Here is a 23,971-nt window from a genome sequence, read left to right as displayed (position 1 = left end):
GCTTCAGAGGGTCTGCAGAGAAGAATTAGAGAAACTCCCCAAATAAAGGTGTGCCAAGCATACCCAAGAAGAATAGATGCTGTAATCGCTGCCAAAAGTGCTTCAACAAAGTACTGAGTAAAGAGTCTGAATACTTATGTAAATGTCATATTTATGTATGTAGGCTAATGGTATACCTACTACACCACCAGCAAACACTAGAGGTGCAAGTGAACGTGCTACATTTAGGGTCAGGTGTGAGTGAGAGGGAGAGAAAGAGAAAGAGAGAAAGAAGGAGTGAGAGAGATAGAGAGAGAAAGAGAGAGAAAGAAAGGGGGAGAGAGAGAAAGGGGGAGAGAGAGTTTGTGTAGTATTCCACTATGTTTGTGTGGTGTTTTCTTCGGGGTGTACTGTATGGAGCAGAGGGGGGGTTGAGGAAAAGCCGATTACTTGAATATGGGGAGGAGGGGAAGGGTATATGGAACAGGCTGAACTGATGGAAGAAAAGCCTTGTCGTTAGAAGAGGAGGGGCTAGTGTGGAAAGGGGCGGTCCTACTGTACCCATAATATGAAGGGGACATGTATATTTACCCAATATCTTGCTCATTGTTTAGTCAAACCAAGCTGCAAGGATACCGCTGAAGACCAGAAAGGACATGTTCACACAGTTGTGTTTTTCAACCAGTTTTAATTGTGCGTAACGGTATGCTCTAAGTCGGGTCTCTGGAGCTCTCACCTGTAGGCAAGGAAGCAGTGAAAGACGTTTTAGTTTTGTTTCAAAACGAATATTTTGTGACAGAAGGGTTCTTTCGCAGTATGTCACTGGAATACGCCATTCTTGTTCACTAAATGGACTATTGAATACCTGTTACTTATTTGGTTATATATTTTCAACAATACGTTTTTTTTGTTGTCATATCTCTAACAATTAAAATAGATTACCTGTGAAATATCACAACTTTGTTACTCAAATTAGACAGTCGCGTTAACGGTCAATACGAGATAAAAAGCTGTTATCGCATGTTTTTGTTGTCGTTGCCCGCAGTGCAAACTAGGCATTTTTCATATTTTATAAACTGATTAGGTAGGCGACCTAGTTGCAATTTCCTAAGCGCTCAGGTAGCGCGCGAGTGCAACATTCAAACAGCAAATACAATGGTATTCTGGACAACAGCAACATGAGAATACAGGTTTAAAAACAAAGTTTACATAACGTGTAAGTGCACTGATTTATTGTTATATAAATTAACTATTTGTGGCAGTGTGTTGCCCATAACATCTGAAGGCTCAATTCAATTCGCGAGGTGTTGAATAGGCTACACCAGAATACAGCAACAAGTAAACAATTACTTGTATCTACTCATCTTCGACACCTTTGGGCGAAGTGTTGTGAAGTGTGGTGTGTGGTCTTACCGAAGCGCACATTGAGCCCCTACGTCCAAGTGCTCTTCAGCTATCAATTTAGAGCGACCACAGGCATACAGCTGCAGCAGCAAGTGTCACAGCGAGGACTGAACAACTCTATCACCAAAATGACGAACGGACCAAGGCAACGGGGCAGCGCAGCCGCGTCTGGCGGGGATGCCGTCTCCGAGTCCGGGAAGGAGTCAGGAGGAGGGGTGGCTCTGAAGAAAGAGATCGGCCTTGTGAGCGCCTGCGGAATTATTGTTGGTAAGTGTCAAAAATCAAACATTGGAATGGATAATGTCTCTAATAATGTTCATGTGTATTTGCAAAGGCTGGTTTGCGAATAAGTTATTAATAGGCGTAGTTAATTTTGTATATTAGCCTACTGTGACCCACCTGAGCTTTAGGTACACTGACTCAAAGAAAGTGTGTGTGTGTGTGTGTGTGTGTGTGTGTGTGTGTGCGTTCGTCCATAACTAGTTCGAAAACCAGTGCTATGAAAGTGAATTGGACTGACCACTGCTCAGAGTAGCTGAGAGCTGCTTTTAAGTATGGCATAAACATTATGAATAACATTTTGTTTGGGTGGCATAAGGTCGCTCTCCCACTTACTCAAAATGGAACCTTATTAGTGGATCATTTTAAACATCTTCTAATGTAGGCTAATTCTCGTTGATGGCTATTGCATCACTTCAGCAGTTACCAGTCATTCAGTTCAATTCATTCTCTCGCTGTGAGTTCGTTAGTCAGTTAATCAGCAACACTTTGATCATCTCTTTAATCTTCAGCCCAAACGGAAACTGTCAGGACATTATCTCCATCATTGCTGTAAATTAAGATGTCTGAGCTCTGAGCTGTAATTTCAAGAAAAAGCAACACTTTGTCACATTTACAATTTCTTTGTAGTTCCAAGTAATTACACCATCATTACCATTAGAAAGTGAAAACCCATGTAACCACCGAACTAGGCTTATATCACTTGTAAATCTGTTTACCAATACTTATGATCAGAGCCACTTAGTTTATGCTTAGTGGAAGTGATCATCCAAAGTGATCATTCAAACACATCGGGGCCGGGCTTTTTTTTACAAGGAGCATGTGTATGCACCAGTTGAAAAATGTAGGCGCGCACAAAGGAAATTAGGAGCACAATGCAAAAAATTTGAGGCGCATATGCGAGTAAAATGGTGGCACTGTATAGCCCTGCACTTACAGCCTATAGATAGATCCTATAGATGGAGTGTAATTGTAAATCACTGTAAAGCCCATCTGAGCTGCTGTGTAGATCGATACACAGACAGAGGATTTGTTGTTGTGAGGTCCAGGTGAATTAGTGGTGTGGTCTCTGGTCTTTCAGCCTTGAGGGAGATGGGAGATGGGAGAGAGAGAGACAGAGAGAGAGAGAGAGAGAGAGAGAGAGAGAGAGAGTTACAGCTAACAGCAAATAAAGCAGATATTGAAGGGTAGGCCCATGGTAGACCTTTCCTTTGAGCTCTATTGAATGAGCCTGTATGAAGAGAGCCCCTATGTCCTGACATCTGCCCCATAGACTCTCCCCCATTCAAATATCATCCATTCATCTCCAACATAAATACTAGACTCGCCATCATTAAAACAGAACGGTTCAAAAACTAAAATAGCAGCCTATTCTTAAAGTGCATTACTTTTGACCAGAGCTCTATGGGCCATGGCCCAAAGTGGTGCACTATATAGGGGATATGGTGCCACTTGGGTCGCAGCCCTTGTTGTTTTTAAATGCAAAAGAGTGAACAGACTAGAGGTGTGAATTGCTCCCACCCAGTCCATAGGTTCTTCATCTTCCAGATATCATTAACAGTTTAACCCACAACATTTAACCCCAATCATGAAGCTTTAAAAGAGCAAGCCAATGATTACCATAGTAGCCTACATGTCATTATGACACACTAGTCTACAGTAAGGTCACTCTTTCACGAACACATCTGGGCCATATTCATTAATGCACACCGAAGCAAAATGGTTTGCAACAGAAGACGAAAACAAACGTTTCTTATTGCATAAGTTCAGGTGCTGTCCCTCCCTGTTTGAATGTTTTCTTCCGTTCCATGCCAAATGAACACAACCCTGATCTCTCCTCTTATCTCACGTGCGAGGCCTTATCGTCAGATGACTGAACTCAAACTGCCATGTTCCAACTCTTCCCTCAGCCTTTGTTCTCTGTTCCCTTGAAGGGGGCTGGGGGGGGGGGGGTTATGAGCTAAAGGTACAGTCAGTCAGATCTATTGTGAGTCCACCTTCACCCCCTTCTGGGTGAGGGGTGAGGGCGGTGAGGAGGGGAGACTAAGGGGAGTGAGGTGGGGGAGGTGGCCTAATCAGAGTCAGCAGGTAGGAGTGACAGTCAGGTGGGTGGATGATGGGGATTGCAGCAGCTCACCACATTCTTCACCTCCCCCTCCTCCTTTCATTCCTTCTAACATTATTTCATTCTTCATTCTTCACCTCTTTTACTCTGGGCCCATTAAACTCAAAGCTGGGCACTGCTGTAATGATAAGTGCTAATTGGCAGCGCTCTCTGAGGTTGTGTGTGTGTGTGTGTGTGTGTGTGTGTGTGTGTGTGTGTGTGTGTGTGTGTGTGTGTGTGTGTGTGTGTGTGCGTGCGTGCGTGCGTGTGTGTGTGTGTTTGCGTGTGTGTGTGTGTGTATGTCCTCGGAGAGCTTCTGGACAGTGTCCAAGCAGCAGGTTGCCTCAGCTGGGCAGTTTGTAGAGGGCTTTAGGGACAGGGAGGAAGTGAAAATGCGCTAATCTCCCTGGTCTTTGTAATACCACAGAACCCGCTCACAGCTGTAGCGCTACTCTCTGGGTTGAAGTCCCCTTGGTACAGGTCTAGGATCAGCTTCCTAACCTTAACCATTAGTGTAGGTCTCGGAGAGCCTTGTGCACATTACATCTGTGCTCAGCGTTCACCTGTCTGTGTTTTTGTGGGATGCTTGTCAGTTCATCACAGCTTGGAGCTTGGGAGCTCTGGTTAAGGGCCCTGCCTCTGGTAAGGGGGCAGTAGACTGGGACACACTACACAGCACATTGTTCATGAAAGGGGATCATAAGGCTGAAGTAAGCACTGTCTGCGTCTCAAATGGCACCCTATTCCCTACAAAGTAGGGCACCGTGTTGGGGAATAGGGTGCCAATTGGGACGCAACCTGTGTCTGAGTAAGTAAGCCTAGCACATGACATGAACAGCTTTGTCTGAGCTGTAGGCCTACCAGCATTGTTTGAGGCCAGTGATGTTTTAGTGTACATTCTCCTGCAGATTACACATGCTGGGTTTGGTTCTTACTTGTTCTAGTGCTTACAGAGACCTTTAGGTTTCATTCCCAGTTCTCCACCGTTCTCTCAAAGTGTGTGGATGCAAACTCCCCTTCATGGCGTGAACAATGGTGGAAACTACCTCCAGCCAATGACTACACCAATCCTACCAGTCCCCTCTCATTGTCTCACCAGTCACCCAATAACCTAACCCAGTTCCCTCTCATTGTCTCACCAGTCACCCTATAACCTAACCCAGTCCCCTCTCATTGTCTCACCAGTCACCCTATAACCTAACCCAGTCCCCTCTCATTGTCTCACCAGTCACCCTATAACCTAACCCAGTCCCCTCTCATTGTCTCACCAGTCACCCTATAACCTAACCCAGTCCCCTCTCATTGTCTCACCAGTCACCCTATAACCTAACCCAGTCCCCTCTCATTGTCTCACCAGTCACCCTATAACCTAACCCAGTCCCCTCTCATTGTCTCACCAGTCACCCTATAACCTAACCCAGTCCCCTCTCATTGTCTCACCAGTCACCCTATAACCTAACCCAGTCCCCTCTCATTGTCTCACCAGTCACCCTATAACCTAACCCAGTCCCCTCTCATTGTCTCACCAGTCACCCTATAACCTAACCCAGTCCCCTCTCATTGTCTCACCATCCAAGGGTCACACACAAAGTTGCTGAACTGAAGCCTTGTAAAGTTGGTACACTGACTGCACAGTACCAAAGATGTAGTCAACTAACTGGAAGCAGTCGCCTTCTTTAGTCAAGGTTGAGATGTATCCTTCTTTACCCTTCAGCCATTAAGTCAACGTTACCTAAGTGCACCAGCGAGTACAGTTCAGGATGCATATGGAGCATTTAAATGCTCGTGTGTGTGTAGGTTAGTGCCTCCAGACACTGTCTGCACACATGTTATGTACTTACCTGTAGAGAATGTTGAAGTAAAAGAGAACACACACACACAAACCCTATTCAAAAAGTCTATATCAATACCTTTGGCTTTTGTACTGTGTATTCTCCTCAGTCCACTCTGACTCTGCAAGTTCTAATGCACGATCTTTAGCCCTGGCGAGCCATTCGCTGTCAAGGTTTATGAGCCAATCAGTCAGCTGAATCTGATTCTCAAGCCCCGACCTCTGACCCCAACTGCTTCGTCAGATCTCTGATGGGGTGTGAGTAGTTAACCTGTCATCTAAACCAAGTCTAACCTAACACACACACACACACACACACTGTCTCTTTCATGTTTCCTAGCTCTATAAACTGACTGCCAGTCTGATGCTTATATAGGCTGTCAGGGCATTGTTCTGATGTAGTGTAGGGGCCTCCTTAGTACACATACACACACACACACACACACACACACACTCTCACCTCTCCCCCCTTTCTCTCTCTCTCTCTCTATCTCTATCTCTCTCTCTCTCTCTCTCTCTCTCTCTCTCTCTCTCTCTCACTCACTCACTCACTCACTCTCACACTCACTCACTCTCTCTCTCTCTCTCTGTGTCTTCTCATCCTCAGTGCTAACTCAGCACATTGCGTTTCCACTGTCTGCTGGCTGGCTGCTCACTGCTGTTAAAATTAAATTCTCTCCTCTCTCTTTGTCTCTCTCTCTCTCTTTCTTCTACTTTATCTGTCTCCTTCGTCCTCACATTTGCCCTCTGTCATCCATTTTCCACTACACCACTCTTTAAATCCCAACATTCTGTTTGTCTCCCTCCTTTATTGCCCTCCTTCTCTTCTCTAGGAAATCAGCTAAAAGGCTGAGCAATCAGATGTGTTCATGGAACTTCTGGGTCAGAACCTCCTCCTCCTCTGGGTCTGGTAACATGGTGTTGTCTCTCAGCGGTATAGAGCACGCTCATGATTGGATTAGGGATTCTGAACTGTGCTTTTGTTACACACATTGTTTAGAATCCCTCTTTAAACTGTCTCCGTTGCTTCCACTCTGTTCCCCCCAATTGATCTCCTGATTGCAAAACCTGTGACTAATGCTGGTGTCACGTCAATAACATTCCCTTCTCCCATCGTTATTAGATGGTGGAACTCATGTTCTCTAATGTCTCCATCCCCCTTCAGCTCTTCCTGCCTGTGAATGACACTGGTGTCACGCTAATAACCCCCCCCCCCCTTTCTCCTCGGTACCAAATAGCTATTGGTGTCACTTCAATAACCATCCCCTCTTCTTCTCTCTATCCCAGGTAACATCATCGGGTCGGGGATCTTCGTCAGCCCTAAGGGCGTGATGGAGAACGCCAGTTCGGTGGGTCTGGCGCTGATCGTGTGGATCGTCACCGGCATCATCACGGCCATCGGGGCGCTGTGCTACGCCGAGCTGGGTGTCACCATCCCCAAGTCAGGGGGAGACTACGCATACGTCAAGGACATCTTCGGAGGACTGGCAGGGTGAGTGGCTGGATCTATGGTGCTTGGTGACCTTTGACCCACCACTGTATTCACTGATCTAACTCACTCACTCATTCTTATCCTCTCTGGTATCTTCTGTCCAGGACGGATCACCAATCCTTTGTCCACATTGATTAATGTGTTTGTAGTGTTCGCCCAGACGGTAAACACACACAGATCTTGTGTTGTAACAGTCTGGATCCATTTTGTATCAAGAGTATTTTCAGAGAGGAATTCACCCAGACCAAAACACCTCAGACTATTGTTAGTGTCCCGTCTGTAGATCAATGAGAGGTTTAAAATGAAACAAAGTTTTACCCAGAACTAACTCATATTCTCTGTTTGAAGGCTTTGTTTAGTATGTTAGAATGGGTCTCGGGACTGTTTCCTCCAGATGCCTCAGATGTTTAGGTTTGAAGTTCTTCGGGGCACATACTGTTTCCTTCTCTCTGTGATACCAAGTTACAATCAAGGAGTGTTTGTTTTGATGGTGTACTGTGTAGGAGTCAGAGGGTACAGCAGAAACAAGGTTGTTGATAGCAACACCCCTGCGTTGCCGGGGGGGTGGACTCTTCCGCAGAGACTCTCCATAGGTGTTTGTGGATGTGCTCACCCCATTGGCGTGGGGATGTCAGGCCAGGCATTCCAGTACTAGCCATGGTGGTGCTGACACTCAGTCCTGATGAAATACTATCACACATTGTTACATTTTACGTCATTTAGCAGACAGTCTTATCCAGAGCGACTTACAGTAGTGAATGCATACATTTCATACATTATTTTTTTTTTTTTCTGTGCTGGCCCCCCGTGGGAATCGAACCCACAACCCTGGTGTTGCAAACACCATGCTCTACCAACTGAGCTACAGGGAAGGCCAGCAAATCAATTCCTTAACTGAGGGCTCAGCTTTGGGGCTTTACTTTAATCTTACAGACGTGTTGCCTTGTGAACATTTTGTTAACACACACATAGACACACTCTGGCTCAACACCGGCTCACACACACACACCGTTTTTGTGAGTAACAGCCAGGCTAAGATGGGGAACGCAGCGAAGCATAATGACCGCTCCAGAAGCTGGTGGAGAATTTTGGGAAAAACCATGTTCTGATGTGGCCTCCTCCTCCTCTAGTCAGATAAATATCACTGCCCCCTCCTTAACACACACACATCCACTCTCTGAGGGAGGGAGGGAGGGAGGGAGTGAGTGGGTGGGTGAGGGAGAGAGGGAGGGAGGGAGGGAGTGAGTGAGTGAGGGAGGGAGGGAGGGAGGGAGGGAGGGAGGGAGGGAGTGAGTGAGTGAGTGAGTGAGTGAGTGAGTGAGTGAGTGAGTGAGTGAGTGAGTGAGGGAGGGAGGGAGTGAGTGAGTGAGTGAGGGAGTGAGTGAGTGAGGGAGTGAGTGAGTGAGGGAGTGAGGGAGGGAGGGAGGGACCTCTATCCCTCTAAGAGTAGCTCTGCCCCTTCATGATTTATACAATACATTGTTATCCCGTCCTACTCTATGTTTTAAACACACTATCTGTGTGTGTGTGTGCACGGACGTGTGTGTGTGTGTGTGTATGTGCGTGCACGTACATACGTCAGTGTCTACATGCTGTTCATAACCCTAATTTACCCCTTCCTCTCCTCTCCCTCCATTTCCCTCCTCTCCCTCCATCTCTCTTCCTCCCTCCCTTCCTCCCTCCCTCCTCTTCCTCTAGGTTCCTGCGTCTGTGGATCGCGGTGCTGGTGATCTACCCCACCAACCAGGCGGTGATCGCCCTCACCTTCTCCAACTACGTCCTACAGCCCCTCTTCCCAACCTGCTTCCCCCCAGAGAACGGTCTGCGCCTGCTGGCCGGCGTCTGCCTACGTGAGTACCCTGTACCCTGGAGGGAGAGGTGGAGGAGGGGGGGGATGGGGGGGGTGGAAGGGTATTGAAATGTTGAATGGATTGAATGTGAGAGAGTGACAGAGAGAGAGAGTGACAGAGAGTGACAGAGAGAGAGAAAGATAGAAACAAGAGTGAAAGAGAGAGAGTTTTTGTTAAATACGTTTTTTTCATGTTTAGCTGTGCAATGATAATGCACTTCTATGCTACAATTACTACAAGTCTTAAAAACTATTTTAGCCTTACTTTGACAACTCAGATTGGTTTGTTCTCTACTCTGTGTTTTGTCAACTCTCTGCATGCCAAAGATTTGTTGTTTGTAGGAAACCCATAAGATTCTGTTGTATTGGTGTAGTAGTAGCGCCTCTTCCTGCAGGAAGAGTGGAAAGGGCGGGAAAAGGACACGCGAAAGAGAGAGGAGTAAAACATCAACAGATTGTTCCTTCACAGATCTGAGAAAACTGGAATCGGTGCAAGCAGTAGCTACATCTAGTCTACGTTGTATTGCTTTCACTTATTCAATCATATCTGTGAAGGAGAGTGAAGGAGGGCAAAAAGTGGGGAACAACTTCGTGAGGTTGAATTTAACCTGGGTCTCTTTCTGGTTCACTCACCCTTCACACACACTTTCTCTCTTCATCTCTCTCTCTTCATCTCTCTCTCTCTCTCTCTCTCTCTCTCTTCATCTCTCTCTCTCTCTCTCTCTCTCTCTCTCTCTCTCTCTCTCTCTCTCTGTGTCTTTGTCTCTCTCTCTCTCTGTGTCTGTCTCTCTCAATTCAATTCATTTGAAGGGGCTTTATTGGCATGGGAAACATGTTTACATTGCCAAAGCAAGTGAAATGTGGATAAACAAAAGTGAAATAAACAATAAAAAGGAACAGAAAACATTACACTCGAGTTCCAAAATAATAGAGACATTTCAAATGTCATATTATGTCTATAAACAGTGTTGTAACGATGGGCAAATAGTTAAAGTACAAAGGGAAAATAAATGAACATAAATATGGGTTGTATTTACAATGGTGTTTGTTCTTCGCTGGTTGCCCTTTTCTTGTGGCAACAGGTCACAAATCTTGCTGCTGTGATGGCACACTGTGGTATTTCACCCAGTAGATATGGGAGTTTATAAAAATTGGATTTTTAAATTTTTTTTATGTGGGTCTGTGTAATCTGTGGGAAATATGTGTCTCTAATATGGTCATACATTTGTCAGGAGGTTAGGAAGTGCAGCTCAGTTTACACTGAGCCTACAGCGACCTCTCTCAATAGCAAGGCTATGCTCACTGAGTCTGTACATAGTCAAAGCTTTCCTTAATTTTGAGTCAGTCACTGTGGTCAGGTATTCTCTCTCTCTCTCTCTCTCCCTCTCTCTCTCCCTCTCTCTCTCTCTCTCTCTCCATCTCTCTCATCTCTCTCTCTCTCTTCATCTCTTTCGCTCTCTCCGTCTCGCTCTCTCTCTCCATCTCTCGCTCTCTCTCTCTCGTCATCTCTTTCGCTCTGTCTCTCTCACTCTTCGTCTCTCTTCATCTCTCTCGCTCTCTCTCTCTTCATCTCTCTCGCTCTCTCTCTCTATTCATCTCTCTCTAGCTCTGTCTCTCTCTTCATCTCTCTCGCTCTCTCTCTATTCATCTCTCTCTCTCTCTGTCTCTGTCTCTCTCTGTCTCTCTCTGTCTCTCTCTTCATCTCTCTTCATCTCTCTCTCTCTCAATTCAATTCAAGGGGGTTTATTGGCATGGGAAACATATGTTAACATTGCCAAAGCAAGTGAAGTAGATAATATACAAAAGTGAAATAAACAATAAAAATGAACAGTAACACTCATAGAAGTCTCTCCATCTTTCTCTCGCTCGCTCTGTCTTTCTCTTCATCTCTCTTCATCTCTCCATCTCTCTCTTTTTATCTCTCTTCATCTCTCTCGCGCGCTCTCGTCATGTCTCTTGCTCTCTCTCTCTTCCTCTCTGTCTCTCGCTCACATCCTCCTCCTGCCATACTTTCTCTTCTGTTCTTTCAGTAACATCCACTTGTGGCTCACGGTCAAAGAACATGTAAGAAAAAGAGGTAGCAGAGCAGGAGAGAGTGTTGGTGACAGACTTCTCTACAAACCTCACACACGTAGCCCAAATACCACAAGGTGGGCTCAGACAGGCAGAGAGAGACAGAGAGAGAGAGAGATGGGGAGAGAGAGAGTCAGAGAGAGAGAGAGAGATGGGGAGAGAGAGAGTCAGAGAGAGAGAGTCAGAGAGAGAGAGAGATGGGGAGAGAGAGAGTCAGAGAGAGAGCGAGATGGGGAGAGAGAGAGTCAGAGAGAGAGATGGGGAGAGAGAGTCAGAGAGATGGGGAGAGAGAGTCAGAGAGTGACACAGAGAGAGAGAGAGAGAGAGAGAGATGGGTAGAGAGAGTCAGAGAGTGACAGAGAGAGAAAGAGAGATGGGGAGAGAAAGTCAGAGAGAGTCAAAGAGTGACAGAGAGAGAGAGAGAGAGAGAGAGAGAGAGATGGGGAGAGAGAGTGAGAGAGAGAGAGAGAGAGAGAGAGAGAGAGAGAGAGAGAGATGGGGAGAAAGAGAGAGAGAGAGATGGGGAGAGAGAGAGTCAGAGTGACAGGGGGAGAGAGATGGGGAGAGAGAGTCAGAGAGTGAGAGAGAGAGAGAGAAAGAGATGGGGAGAAAGAGAGTGAGAGAGAGAGAGAGAAAGAGATGGGGAGAAAGAGAGTCAGAGAGAGAGAGAGAAAGAGATGGGGAGAAAGAGAGTCAGAGAGAGTGAGAGAGAGAGAGAAAGATGGGGGGAGAGAGAGATAGACAGACAGTGTGAAGCTAGTTTGTGAAAGCAACAACAACCTCCCAGATAGCTTCAATATGTTTTCTTCTGTCTGCGAAATCTTTCCCCAAAACCCATAAGAACTGTTTAATGATATTTTTTTATGAGTTGATCTCATCAATAGTTTTTTGTAACTGGCTCGATTGTTACTAACGAATAATTGCTGTGTGGAAACTGTTCTTTCGTGTCACCATTCAAGCCTAGTACCCACTTTAGCTGGAATGCACCTGTGGCTATTCTGTTGCCCTGATGTTTTTCAGTTCAGCCATAGAGCAGGATACTAAGATAGCTTGGCGGTGCAGACAGACAGACTCCCTGTGGGCGTCTTTGTGCCATCCCGATCGTCAACCCAGTCACACAGCTGGGATTGTTTCAGTAATTAGAGAAGATCTGGGGGCGTTGTATTCACAAAGATTCTCAGAGTATAGAAGTGCTGATCGAGGATCAGGTCCTCCCTGTCCATAAAATGATGATAATCGAACAATCTAAAGGGCTAAACTGATCCCAGACCAGCACTCGTACATGTACATAATGTACCTGTTTTCTTCCCTGAAGCCTTATGCAATCCATTATGCCTCTGGGGAAAGATGTGTTGAGACTTGCCAGAAAGATTCATTTTCCTTGGCCGATGATGATGTGCAATAGTTTTAGAACACTGCGATCTGATTGGCCCGAGGCGATAGCCCTAATGTGTGTTTCCTCCAAACGAATTGGTCAGATGTTGTCAAGCAGAATGTCGAGCTCAGCGTCACTGTTGTTGTTTTTGACCAACTTATTCTCCTGCGTTCTGCTGTTGTTCTGCTGTTGTTCTGCTGTTGTTCTGCTGTTGTTCTGCTGTTGTTCTGCTGTTGTTCCTCTTACAGCCAGCGGCGGAAAATAAGCAAACTGGGTGAAGGGTTACTTTAGGACACGTTCCTCTCTCTCGCTGTCCTTCTTTTTCATGCTCCTCTTCCGTCTCTCTCTGTTCCTCCTCTTTCTGCTGTTCCTCCTCTTCCTCCGTCTCTGTTGTTTTAGGTTTCTTTGTGGCCCTGCATGTACGGTACAGTCTGATTCTCTGTATCTCGGACGGTGGTTTCAGGGACATTCTGTATGTTGTGCTATACAAGGGGGTTTCATGTGTCTAGGAGAGTCGGGAGAGTCCAGATATTATTTTCCTCCGTTTCTTAGAGTACAGCGAAGTAGCCCTTGAAAAATGATATGCTACAGACGTTTTTTTTTACATTTTTATTTCACCTTTATTTAACCAGGTAGGCTAGTTGAGAACAAGTTCTCATTTACAACTGCGACCTGGCCAAGATAAAGCAAAGCGGTGCGACACAAACAACAACACAGAGTTACACATGGAATAAACAAACATACAGTCAATAATACAGTAGGATCTTCATTTGAGGCAGTTTGCTACAGCAGGAAAATAATCCTTCAGCCTCAGGAAATGTGAATTATTATGTGGATTATAATTAATGGACATTGTTGTAGGAGTTGATACATTTTTCGTTTGGGCAAATCAAGTCTGAATTTTCAAAGTGGAAATCACAAACTTTAGAAGCCTTTTTAAAAATCAAATGCACAACAAATTTGCATTTCCTGCCCATCAACAGAAGAGTGAACAAATGAAATCCTACATTTGTATCTATAGCAGGCATAGATGGTGGGGTTTTGCTGTACCTGTATATGGTGCTGTGTGACCACTTTTGCTGACTATACACAAGAAACGACAATAAAGTATATATATATATATATATGTATGTATGTATGTATATACTGTTTGTTTTCTTGAGTTGCCTTGATCCCCTCCCCCTCCTGGGCCCCCACTCATGTTTTTCTAAACGCACAACCACTAACCATTCGCTGGTCACTGGGACAGACTGCTGCTGCAGCAATGAGGAAACATTAGAAAAGTGTTGAGTTTCAAAAACATGTTGCAGGCCAGCCCCCCCCCCCCCCCCCTCCACCCCTCCGTCTCCGTGGCCTGGAGCGGGGTTGCGTGTTGTCGTGTTATTGAACAGTCATGTTATGGAGCTTCTCAGCATGTTCCAGTGTGTGCTCAGTAACAAACTGTTTCCCAGGTGTTAACCAGTGGATGTTCCTCTTATTCAGACCACATATAGAACAGAGGGGGAATGGGAGTAGGATTCATGTTGTTTTTATTCACGGGACGATGAGATTCAGTTGGAGTGATTTAGAATGTTCCCTGCACTGTTCCCAGCACAGGTCAAATGTATATATTTTTTTAATGTGCTGCAACGTGGATATAACTGCGCTGTCAGGCATATTTCAGAAATCTCACAGATATCTTCCATTACATAGGTTATTGTTACTGTAGAGGATTGCAAACACACTTGCTGCTTGGCGTCACCTTGCGAGAGAGTGCATCTGTGCTGTATGTTCTTTATTACACACACACACACACACACACACACACACACACACACACACACACACACACACACACACACACACACACACACACACACACACAATGCTCAGCTCCTACTCCCATGTAGTGTAGGCGCAGTTTGTGTTAGCCTGATCCCAGATCTACACTTTATGTGCTTTAGTTAACTTCTGTCTTGTAGAGGAGCTAAAGCACAGACCTGGGACCAGCTAACTGTGTGTTACCAGCTGACAACATATCCACAGATCAGGCCATACATCCCCCTACCCCTTCCCTTGCACTCCCCCCCTTTCCTTTCCCCAAACCGCTAAACACCATACACTCTTTTACAACTATAAACTATGAACAACCCTCCCACCCCACCTCCTCCTCCTCTCCCACCCCCTACTCCTCTCCTCCTCCTCTCCTCCTCCTCTCTCCGTCTCTGTCTGGCTGAGTAGCCAGCCTGTCTCTGTTCCTTGGCAGACTGACCAGAACAGATAAGCTCAGAGGTATTTCTAATCTGATGTGTGTGTAATGTGATGTGTGTGTAATGTCATGTGTGTGTAATGTGATGTGTGTGTAATGTCATGTGTGTGTAATGTGATGTGTGTGTAATGTGATGTGTGTGTAATGTGATGTGTGTGTAATGTGATGTGTGTGTAATGTCATGTGTGTGTAATGTCATGTGTGTGTAATGTCATGTGTGTGTAATGTCATGTGTGTGTAATGTCATGTGTGTGTAATGTGATGTGTGTGTAATGTCATGTGTGTGTAATGTCATGTGTGTGTAATGTGATGTGTGTCTAATGTGATGTGTGTGTAATGTCATGTGTGTGTAATGTCATGTGTGTGTAATGTCATGCGTGCGTAATGTCATGTGTGTGTAATGTCATGTGTGTGTAATGTCATGTGTGTGTAATGTCATGTGTGTGTAATGTGATGTGTGTGTAATGTGTGTGTGTAATGTCATGTGTGTGTAATGTCATGTGTGTGTAATGTCATGCGTGTGTAATGTCATGTGTGTGTAATGTCATGCGTGTGTAATGTCATGCGTGTGTAATGTCATGTGTGTGTAATGTCATGTGTGTGTAATGTCATGTGTGCAACAACAGGGTCGTTAGAGGGTCCTGTAAACCTTATTCAGCCCCGACTGCTGCCTCTGTCTGCACCAATAATAATGCATCTGCATCATCATGGTGATGTGATAAGTGACAATTAGCTTTTTGAAAATGCTTTATCTTGAAAACTTGATTTCTGACATGGATAACATTTTGGGACTGTATCAACAGTGGACTAATGAACAGAATACCAAAATATAGGTTTTGACTGGATTATTCCTTTAAGTGCCTTGCTCAAGGGCACATCGACGTATGCTTCACTTTATCGGCTGGGGGATTCGAACTAGCAACCTTTTGGTTACTAGGCCAATGCTAACCGCGAGGCTACCTGTCGCCCCCACTACACTCTAGAATTCAATACCATCGTGTTTAGCATTAACCTAGTAAGTAAGTAGCCAAGGCAGCGTGAGGCAGCTTGATGTACACACCCTGGACAGGACGCTGGTCTATCGCAGGCCCTTCCTGATGTAATGTACTGTGGTGCTGTATTAAGAGAGGGAGAAAAAAAAGGGAGATGCCTAGTCAGGTGTACAACTAAATCCATTCAACTGAAATGTGTCTTCTGCATTTAACCCAACCCCTCTGAATCAGAGCGGTGAGGGGGGCTGCCGTAATCGACATCCACGTCTTCGGCACCCTGGGAACAGTGGGTTAACTGCCTTGCTCAGGGGTAGAACGACAGATTTTTACCCAAACGTGAAGGTGCGACAGATTGCAGAACAGACAGGCTGAACGCCCAGCCAGTGTCTGTGGATAAACTCAGACCCGTAGGTCTTTGGGGTGTGGTCCTTGTCATTTTAGCAGAGAAGTTGATAAGCAAGGAGAGCGGGGTCAGAGTTCATTGTGATAGTACAGAGATGTTGCTGCGTGCCTTTCACCTTTTATGACACGTCACGCCAGTTGCAACACAATGTGTGTTACTGTAACTTCCGCCACACACACAGACACGCACACACACACAACCCCCCCCCCACACACCTTCTTCGCCCTCTTTCTATTTGTCCATCCACCTGATACCGCTATATCTATCCGTTTCTCAATCTCTTTCTCCCTCTATCCCTCTCTCCTTACATCGTTATTTATAGTACTATCACCGCTACCTACTGTATGTGTCCAACGCGCTCACTGATTACTGTTATAAAGCCTTCAAAGGCAAGAACAGAGCAGAGCAGAGGGCGAATGTAGTGTAGCTGTGCACTGTACGTCCACCTTTGTACATTGTTAGCAACAATTCTACACTGAGTTGGTGAGAATTCCTCCAGTCTGCAGTGTTGTTTATTGTACTGGGAATCACCATTGTGTTCCTCTGTTATTCTCAGTAGTCTGATGTAGCAGAGAGCAGCGGAGGACATGAATGGATGGAACACAACGCCCAGTGTGAATTGTATTGTGTTGATCTCGGTAATGTTTCTCGCAATTTAATTCAACAAGCTTTCGTGGCATTATAAGTCCCTGTCTTATATTGCCACAGTAAAAACACCTGGTACGACAACTCCACCGCCGCTGAGCGCGAGGCACTGCGGCGGGTGGTACGCACAACCCAACGCACCCCCGGGTGCTCACTGCCTTCCCTCCAGGACACCTACAACGCCAGGTGTCTCAGGAAGGCCAGGACGATCATCAGGGACCTCAGCCAGCTGAGCCACGGCCTGTTCTCCTCGCTTCCATCACTCAGACGCGCGCAGTACAGGGGCATCGTGGCATCAACTTGAAACGTGAAATAACGGCATATTTAATCGATAATAACATTCTCTCTGTCTCTCTCTCTCTCTCTCTCTCACAGTGTTGTTGACGTGGGTGAACTGCTCCAGTGTGCGATGGGCCACCAGAGTCCAGGACATCTTCACAGCCGGCAAGCTGCTGGCCCTGGCTCTCATCATTATCATGGGTATCGTGCAGATCTGCAAGGGTAGGACTAGGTTCCGTCTGTGTGTGTATGTGTGTGTGTGTGTGTGTGTGTGTGTATGTGTGTGCGTGTGCGTGTGTGTGCGTCTGTGTGTGTGTGTGTGTGTGTGTGCGCGTGTCAATACGTGTGTGTCCCTACACCATCTGTGCCTCTGCATCTTTCTAATCTCTCTCTCGATCCAGAGACACAGAGACACAAAACCCCACTGACATCCCATCACTGGGTCACTGGGGACGCAAAACCTGAGGCCCAAATGGCACCCTATTCCCTATATAGTACACTACTTTTATTCAGAGCCCAACGGACCCTGGTCAAAAGTAGTGCACAACATAGGGAATAGGGGTGCCATTTGAGACGTTACCATAGCCTCCCTATGGTAAAACTCACAGAGCTAATAGGGTTTTAATGTAGTTTCCATCCCAGCGTGTCTCTGTGGATTAGTTATCATAACAGTCGTGAGGCTCAGTTATGAGCGAGACGGACAGAGACAACCGTGACAATAGGGCTGTGGGCACAGAGAGAGGAGAGGAGAGGAGAGGAGAGGAGAGGAGAGGAGAGGAGAGGAGAGGAGAGGAGAGGAGAGGAGAGGAGAGGAGAGGAGAGGAGGATTCTGAGTGTTGGTGTTAGAACATAATGGGTGAGAGTATGGGAGAGTCACCCACCAGAGAGAGATGGAAGGGGGGAGAGGGAGAGAGAGACAGGGAGTTAGAGAGAGAGAGGAAGAGAGAGAGACATGTCGTGTTCATATTGGCATGCCAACAAAAAGGTGAGCCAGGGGAAAGAAGACAGACAGATGGGTTGGGCTACGAAGCAGACATGTTGTACAAACCAATAGTACATGCTGTCTGTCTGCCTGTCTGCCTGTCTGCCTGTCTGCCTGTCTGCCTGTCTGTCTGTCTGTCTGTCTGTCTGTCTGTCTGTCTGTCTGTCTGTCTGTCTGTCTGTCTGTCTGTCTGTCTGTCTGTCTGCCTGCCTGCCTGCCTGCCTGCCTGCCTGTCTGTCTGTCTGTCTGTCTGTCTGTCTGTCTGTCTGTCTGTCTGTCTGTCTGTCTGTCTGTCTGTCTGTCTGTCTGTCTGTCTGTCTGTCTGTCTGTCTGTCTGTCTGTCTCACACCTCATTGTTATGCCATGTGTGACCTGGCTGTGTTTATTGATCTGCGTTGCTGTAACAGCAGTTGACCAACTTCAAACAGATGAACATTTCCTCCAAACCCTACATCATCGTAATTCTAAAGCCTCGGGTCCTCTCTTCTCCTCCAGGAGAGTACTATTGGCTGGAGCCAGCGAATGCCTTCGAGCCCTTCCAGGAGTACGATGTGGGACTGATAGCCCTGGCCTTTCTACAAGGCTCCTTCGCCTACGGGGGATGGAACTTCCTCAACTACGTCACCGAGGAGCTGGTTGACCCCTATGTGTAAGACACTACCATTATTAGTGCCTCCCAAATGGCACCCTGTTCTCTTTGTAGTGCACTACTTTGGACCAGGGCACATGGGGCTCTGTCACTACGTCACTGAGGAGCTTGTCTACCGCTACGTGTAATACCATCAATTAGTACACGCTTGCCTCCCAAATGGCACACTGTTCCCTTTATAGTGCAGTATTTTATTGGGCACATAGGGCTCTGGTCAAAAGTTGTGCACCAAATCAAATCAAATCGCATTTGTCACATGCGCCGAATACAACAGGTGTAGTAGACCTTACCGTGAAATACTTACTTATGAGCCCTTAACCAACAATGCAGTTCAAGAAATAGAGTTAAGAAAATATTTACTAAATAAACTAAGGTAACATTTTTTATAAAAAGTAACACAATAAAATGACATAACAGTAATGAGGCTATATACAGGGTGTCCTGGTACCGAGTCAGGTTAGTCGAGGTCATTTGTACATGTAGGTAGTGGTAAAGATAATAGATATTTTACTTATTTCTCCCCATCCCTCCATTCCTCTCTCTATTCTAGGAATCTTCCTCGCGCCATCTTCATCTCCATCCCCTTGGTGACGTTCGTCTACGTGTTCGCCAACATCGCCTACGTCACCGCCATGAGTCCTCAGGAGCTGCTGGCCTCCAACGCTGTTGCCGTGGTGAGTAGCTCCACCCATCACCCTGTCAGAAAGCAGACACATGGACTCTGGGTTTATTCATATTCAGTATTGCAAAAGGCCTCTGGCGGCCCCTTCTGGTCACTAAGAGTTAATGCGCTTCAAATTCAACTTTGAGTATTGAAGCGTGTAGAATCATCACAGTAACATAATCAATAAGTATCAATCTTCCACTCTTTTTTAAATTTTAGTATATAAACATGTTTGTGATATTTATGTAGCTATGCATCAGTTCATTGAATGTCTGAGTGTGTGTTTAACCATCTCTTTCCCCCTCCCTCTCTCCCTCTCTCTCTCCCTCCCTCCCTCTCTCTCCCCTCCCTCCCTCCCTCCCTCCCTCCAGACGTTTGGTGAAAAGCTGCTGGGAGTGATGTCGTGGATCATGCCCATCTCTGTAGCTCTGTCCACCTTCGGAGGGGTCAACGGATCCCTCTTCACCTCCTCACGGTCAGTGTCAACATCCCTTTAACAACCAGGGTTTATCTGCTGATCTCTCCTTTAACAACCAGGGTTTATCTGCTGATCTCTCCTTTAACAACCAGGGTTTGTCTGCTGATCTCTCCTTTAACAACCAGGGTTTATCTGCTGATCTCTCCTTTAACAACCAGGGTTTATCTGCTGATCGCTCCTTTAACAACCAGGGTTTATCTGCTGATCGCTCCTTTAACAACCAGGGTTTATCTGCTGATCTCTCCTTTAACAACCAGGGTTTATCTGCTGATCTCTCCTTATGTCTAATTCTACAGTATTTCTATTTCTCGTCTGAATCTCTGACTAGGAACTCTTACTGTACGTCTGTACCAGACCTTTATACCACCATGTATTCCTCTACAGTGATTTACAGTATTTTGTGTTGCAGATTAAATTGGTGTTCGTTCTGATTATCTGTCTCTCTCTCTTTCTCTCTCTTTCTCTCTAACAGGTTGTTCTTTGCTGGAGCCAGAGAGGGCCACCTCCCCAGTCTCCTGGCTATGATCCATGTGAAGCGCTGCACCCCCATCCCTGCTCTGCTCTTCACTGTGCGTACCAACTCCGTCCTCCTCTATCTCAGACTGTTTACCAATTTCCCTGTCCATACCACAAATATAAAGTTCAATGAAGCCAGCCTTTAAAATGTCACTGTCACAACCCACTGGGAACACACTGGTTGAATCAATGTTTTCACGTCATTTCAACGAAATTACGTTGAACCAACGTGGAATAGACGTTAAACTGACGTCTGTGCCCAGTGAGAAGCTTCGAGTAAGCAATCTGATACCCTCTAACCTCTATCCCTCTCTCCCTCCCTGCCCCAGTGTCTGTCCACCCTGCTGATGCTGTGCACCAGTGACATGTACACCCTCATCAACTACGTGGGCTTTATCAACTACCTCTTCTACGGGGTCACTGTTGCCGGGCAGATTGTGCTGCGCATCAAGCAACCCGACATGCACCGACCAATCAGGGTGAGTTTCCTAGGAGACCCATTCCTGGCATTGGGTTCTATTAAGTTCTACAGGGGCTAGACTTTCTCCAACGTTTTTATTTGACCTTTTTGTTATGTTCTCAATGTTTAGTCAATCTGACCCGAGGTATTCGAGGGCCTATTATATGCATTCTTATTGTGGTTAGCATAATGACTGACTCCACGATCTGTCTCTCTCCCTCCTACAGATCAGTCTGGCATGGCCTGTGATCTATCTGTTGTTCTGGGCCTTCCTGCTCATCTTCTCCCTGTACTCTGAGCCCGTGGTGTGTGGCCTCGGTATGGCTATCATGCTGACTGGAGTACCTGTCTACTTCCTGGGTGTCTACTGGGACAACAAGCCTGAGTGCTTCAACACCTTCGTTGGTACGGCAGCCTCGTTCAAATTCCTTCAACTTGATTTATTTATTTAACCTTTTATTTTAGCAGGCAAGTCAGTTAAGAATAACTTCGTATTGACAAGGATGGCCTGGAACGTCATTAAAGGTAGACTCAGCAATATGACGGAGTTTCAGAAAGTGAACAGCATAGTGGGTCAACAACTAAGAGCGTTGAAGTGCGAGGCTCAACTTCTCCGCCGTTTTGGTGCCCTGTCTACCACCCTGTGAACAGCATGAAGCTGTGTGCGACTGTGTGAGAGCAAAGACTTGCATCTCACTCATCTCAATATCTGCGGTGCTGCTTGTGGCAACGTTCAACTTTCAAAAGCATTGTTGTTATTATTATTCAAATGACTGGCTTTCTAGTCACATGACATTATGAATGTTGATTCACAAGATATCACTTACGAACACGGATTCTTCTTCTGACTCGTGGCTCTCTTCCCTATGACTCCTTACACTGTATTAACTCCCTTGGCTTCTCTCTGTATCTACTGGGCGTTTACTATACTGTTGTACTCTAGACTAGTATCCTAACCTCTCCTCTTGTCTCTCTCCAGCCAAGATGACCTACCTGGGCCAGAAGTTCTGTGTGGTGGTGTATCCAGGGGAGACGAAGGGAGGCGAGGAGGCAGGGAGCGGGGAGGAGTGCGAGCAACTGAAGGAGTCGCGGGCTCCTCTCTCGCAGGAGGACGGCGAGACACAAAAGTCTGCAGACTGCTGAACACACACCTTGACTACCCCCCCCCCCAACACCCACCACCACCCAACGCCTCACCATACACACACAGACACACACAAACTCAGAGAAACACACTCTCGTTGAGGTAGTCAAAGTTTCAGGTATATCACTATGGCAGAGGGGAGTTAACACCCACACCCTCACAGACTTGGAAACATTCAGTGACACACCCTGTTATTTTAATGTGTTCAGACGTCTGATTGTAGCTTTGTTTCAATCACGAATGCTGTGCCAAATAGAGAAAAGGAGGAGAAGGAGGTGGGAGGGGGTGAGAGGAGGTGGGAAGGAGGAGGAGAGAAACATTTAGGGGAGAGGGAAGATTATAGACCATATCTGGTCATTACATTTTAGTCTGCCTCCTTTCGATGCTGCTTATTGTAGAAGACATATCCAACCTGACATCCTCACAGATACACACCTCTTTTCATCCCCTCGTTTTTTTTTATTTACCCACTTGACAATAATAAGGATTCCTCTTTTTCTTCCCCCTCCTCTTCTTTTTCATCTTCCTCCTCTTCCTCCACACACTCCATGAGTGAGAGAGTGGCGGCCATTTTAAAGTACTCATAGTGTACTGTGGCAGATTCATCATCAGTATTGCTTGTGTCAGTTTGTATTTCTTTTTTGCCACCTTTTGAATTTGCCTTGTCTTACTGAAAACACACCAAAGCTGGATTTTTTGATCGTCAAAAACATCAAATTAATATCAATTCATTTCATGTTCTATGTCAAATACACTAAATACTGTCTGTGTTTTTTAATTTTAACAACTGTGATTCCAAAATGTGTTTTATATCTGTGATAATTGTTTATATCATGTGTCATTGTTATTATTTTAGTTTTATTATGTTAGTTTTAGTGTGTGTTTTTTTTCTATTCAACATCATGCAACAGCGGAGGTATACATTTAAGAGCCTATGGGTAATCTGGTTCAGTGCCTGTCAGATCCTTGCCTGGTGCAAAATCAACTCTTTTATCACTCTAATTCTGATATATTCTGTACTTAGGTATTGGCCTATTTTTGTTATCATTGATGTTGACAGATTATTTTATTCTGATATTTTTAAAGAGCTAAGAAAACATTTAATGTTGAAGAAAAAAAAGAATGGAGTGGCCATTTTGAATATTCCACTTTGACTCAGTGACTTCATTTTACTGGACACCTGAGAAAGATTTCATTAAAGACAGACAATCAACTCTACAGATGGACCGCCTGCTCAATGAAAGACTTGCAGTACAGACTGACTACAGTGCTAAACCTTTACAGATACTAACAAACAGAGAAGTCTTTGAAAATATAGGGGTAGGCTAGCAGACTCTGAAGAGCATTTTGAGTAGGGTTCTCCACAATATTGACCAGACATGCGCAAACTCACATGCACACAAACACACGTGAACCTACGCGGAGAGAATTGACACAAGTTTAATCATGTGTAGCTAAGCGTACTGTAATGTTGTGAATGAGGCCAACCAGTAGTGTTCCTGTGTTTTAATGTCAATGTCTATCATGAGGTTAATTCAGTATTTTTGTAAATTAAAACAAATCTATAAATCCACTCTATAAAAGTTTGATAGTGCTTTATTTAGGGGTGTTTTAATAAATATAATTGATCATAATATAAAAACTATCATTGGAGACGTTTACATTTTAGCAGGCGCTCTTATCCAGAGCAATTAGAGTTAGTTGCCTTGCTCAAGGGCACATCGACAGATTGTTCACGTAGTCGGCCCATGGATTCCAACCAGCAACCTTTCGGTTACAGCCCCAACGTCCTTAATCGCTAGGCTACCTGCCGCCCTGTAGTGGAGTGATATACATGTACAGTCACATGTGGTGTTAAAGCCTTCAGGGATTTAAATTTGCACCCCTATATTAACCAGAAATGATATGTTTATTGTCAGGTAACTGTAATGTATAGCTATACCATAGATGGTTGTGTGGCCCAGTATACCCACTATGTCCTTGCTATTGGACCTTTGGAACACACACACTCCTCTTCTACAGTTTGTATGACCAGTTTGAGGCGTTCTCAGGACATTCCGACTGCTTTATCTCCATGCAGCCAATGAACATATAAGGGCTCGATTCAATCCGTAGTGCGGAAGTT

General features: G+C 45.6%; 1 protein-coding gene across 1 annotated transcript; it reads left to right on the top strand.

Annotated features, from left to right (window-relative positions):
- The first annotated feature begins 584 nt into the window (after nt 1-584).
- LOC115194406 (large neutral amino acids transporter small subunit 2) lies at nt 585-23,424 on the top strand. Its single transcript, XM_029754080.1, has 11 exons — nt 585-1,650; nt 6,885-7,089; nt 8,788-8,939; nt 17,050-17,175; nt 18,431-18,584; nt 19,135-19,258; nt 19,620-19,723; nt 20,199-20,295; nt 20,572-20,721; nt 20,930-21,107; nt 21,682-23,424. The coding sequence occupies exons 1-11, from the start codon at nt 1,512-1,514 to the stop codon at nt 21,843-21,845; spliced, it is 1,593 nt and encodes a 530-aa protein (XP_029609940.1). The 5' UTR covers nt 585-1,511; the 3' UTR covers nt 21,846-23,424.
- Nucleotides 23,425-23,971: the final 547 nt, after the last annotated feature.

The sequence above is a fragment of the Salmo trutta genome, chromosome 5 (genome assembly GCF_901001165.1).
Source record: "Salmo trutta chromosome 5, fSalTru1.1, whole genome shotgun sequence".
Taxonomy (NCBI): Eukaryota; Metazoa; Chordata; class Actinopteri; order Salmoniformes; family Salmonidae; genus Salmo; species Salmo trutta.
Note: the sequence above shows the minus strand (reverse complement) of the source record. Positions and strands in the feature narration are given on the sequence as shown.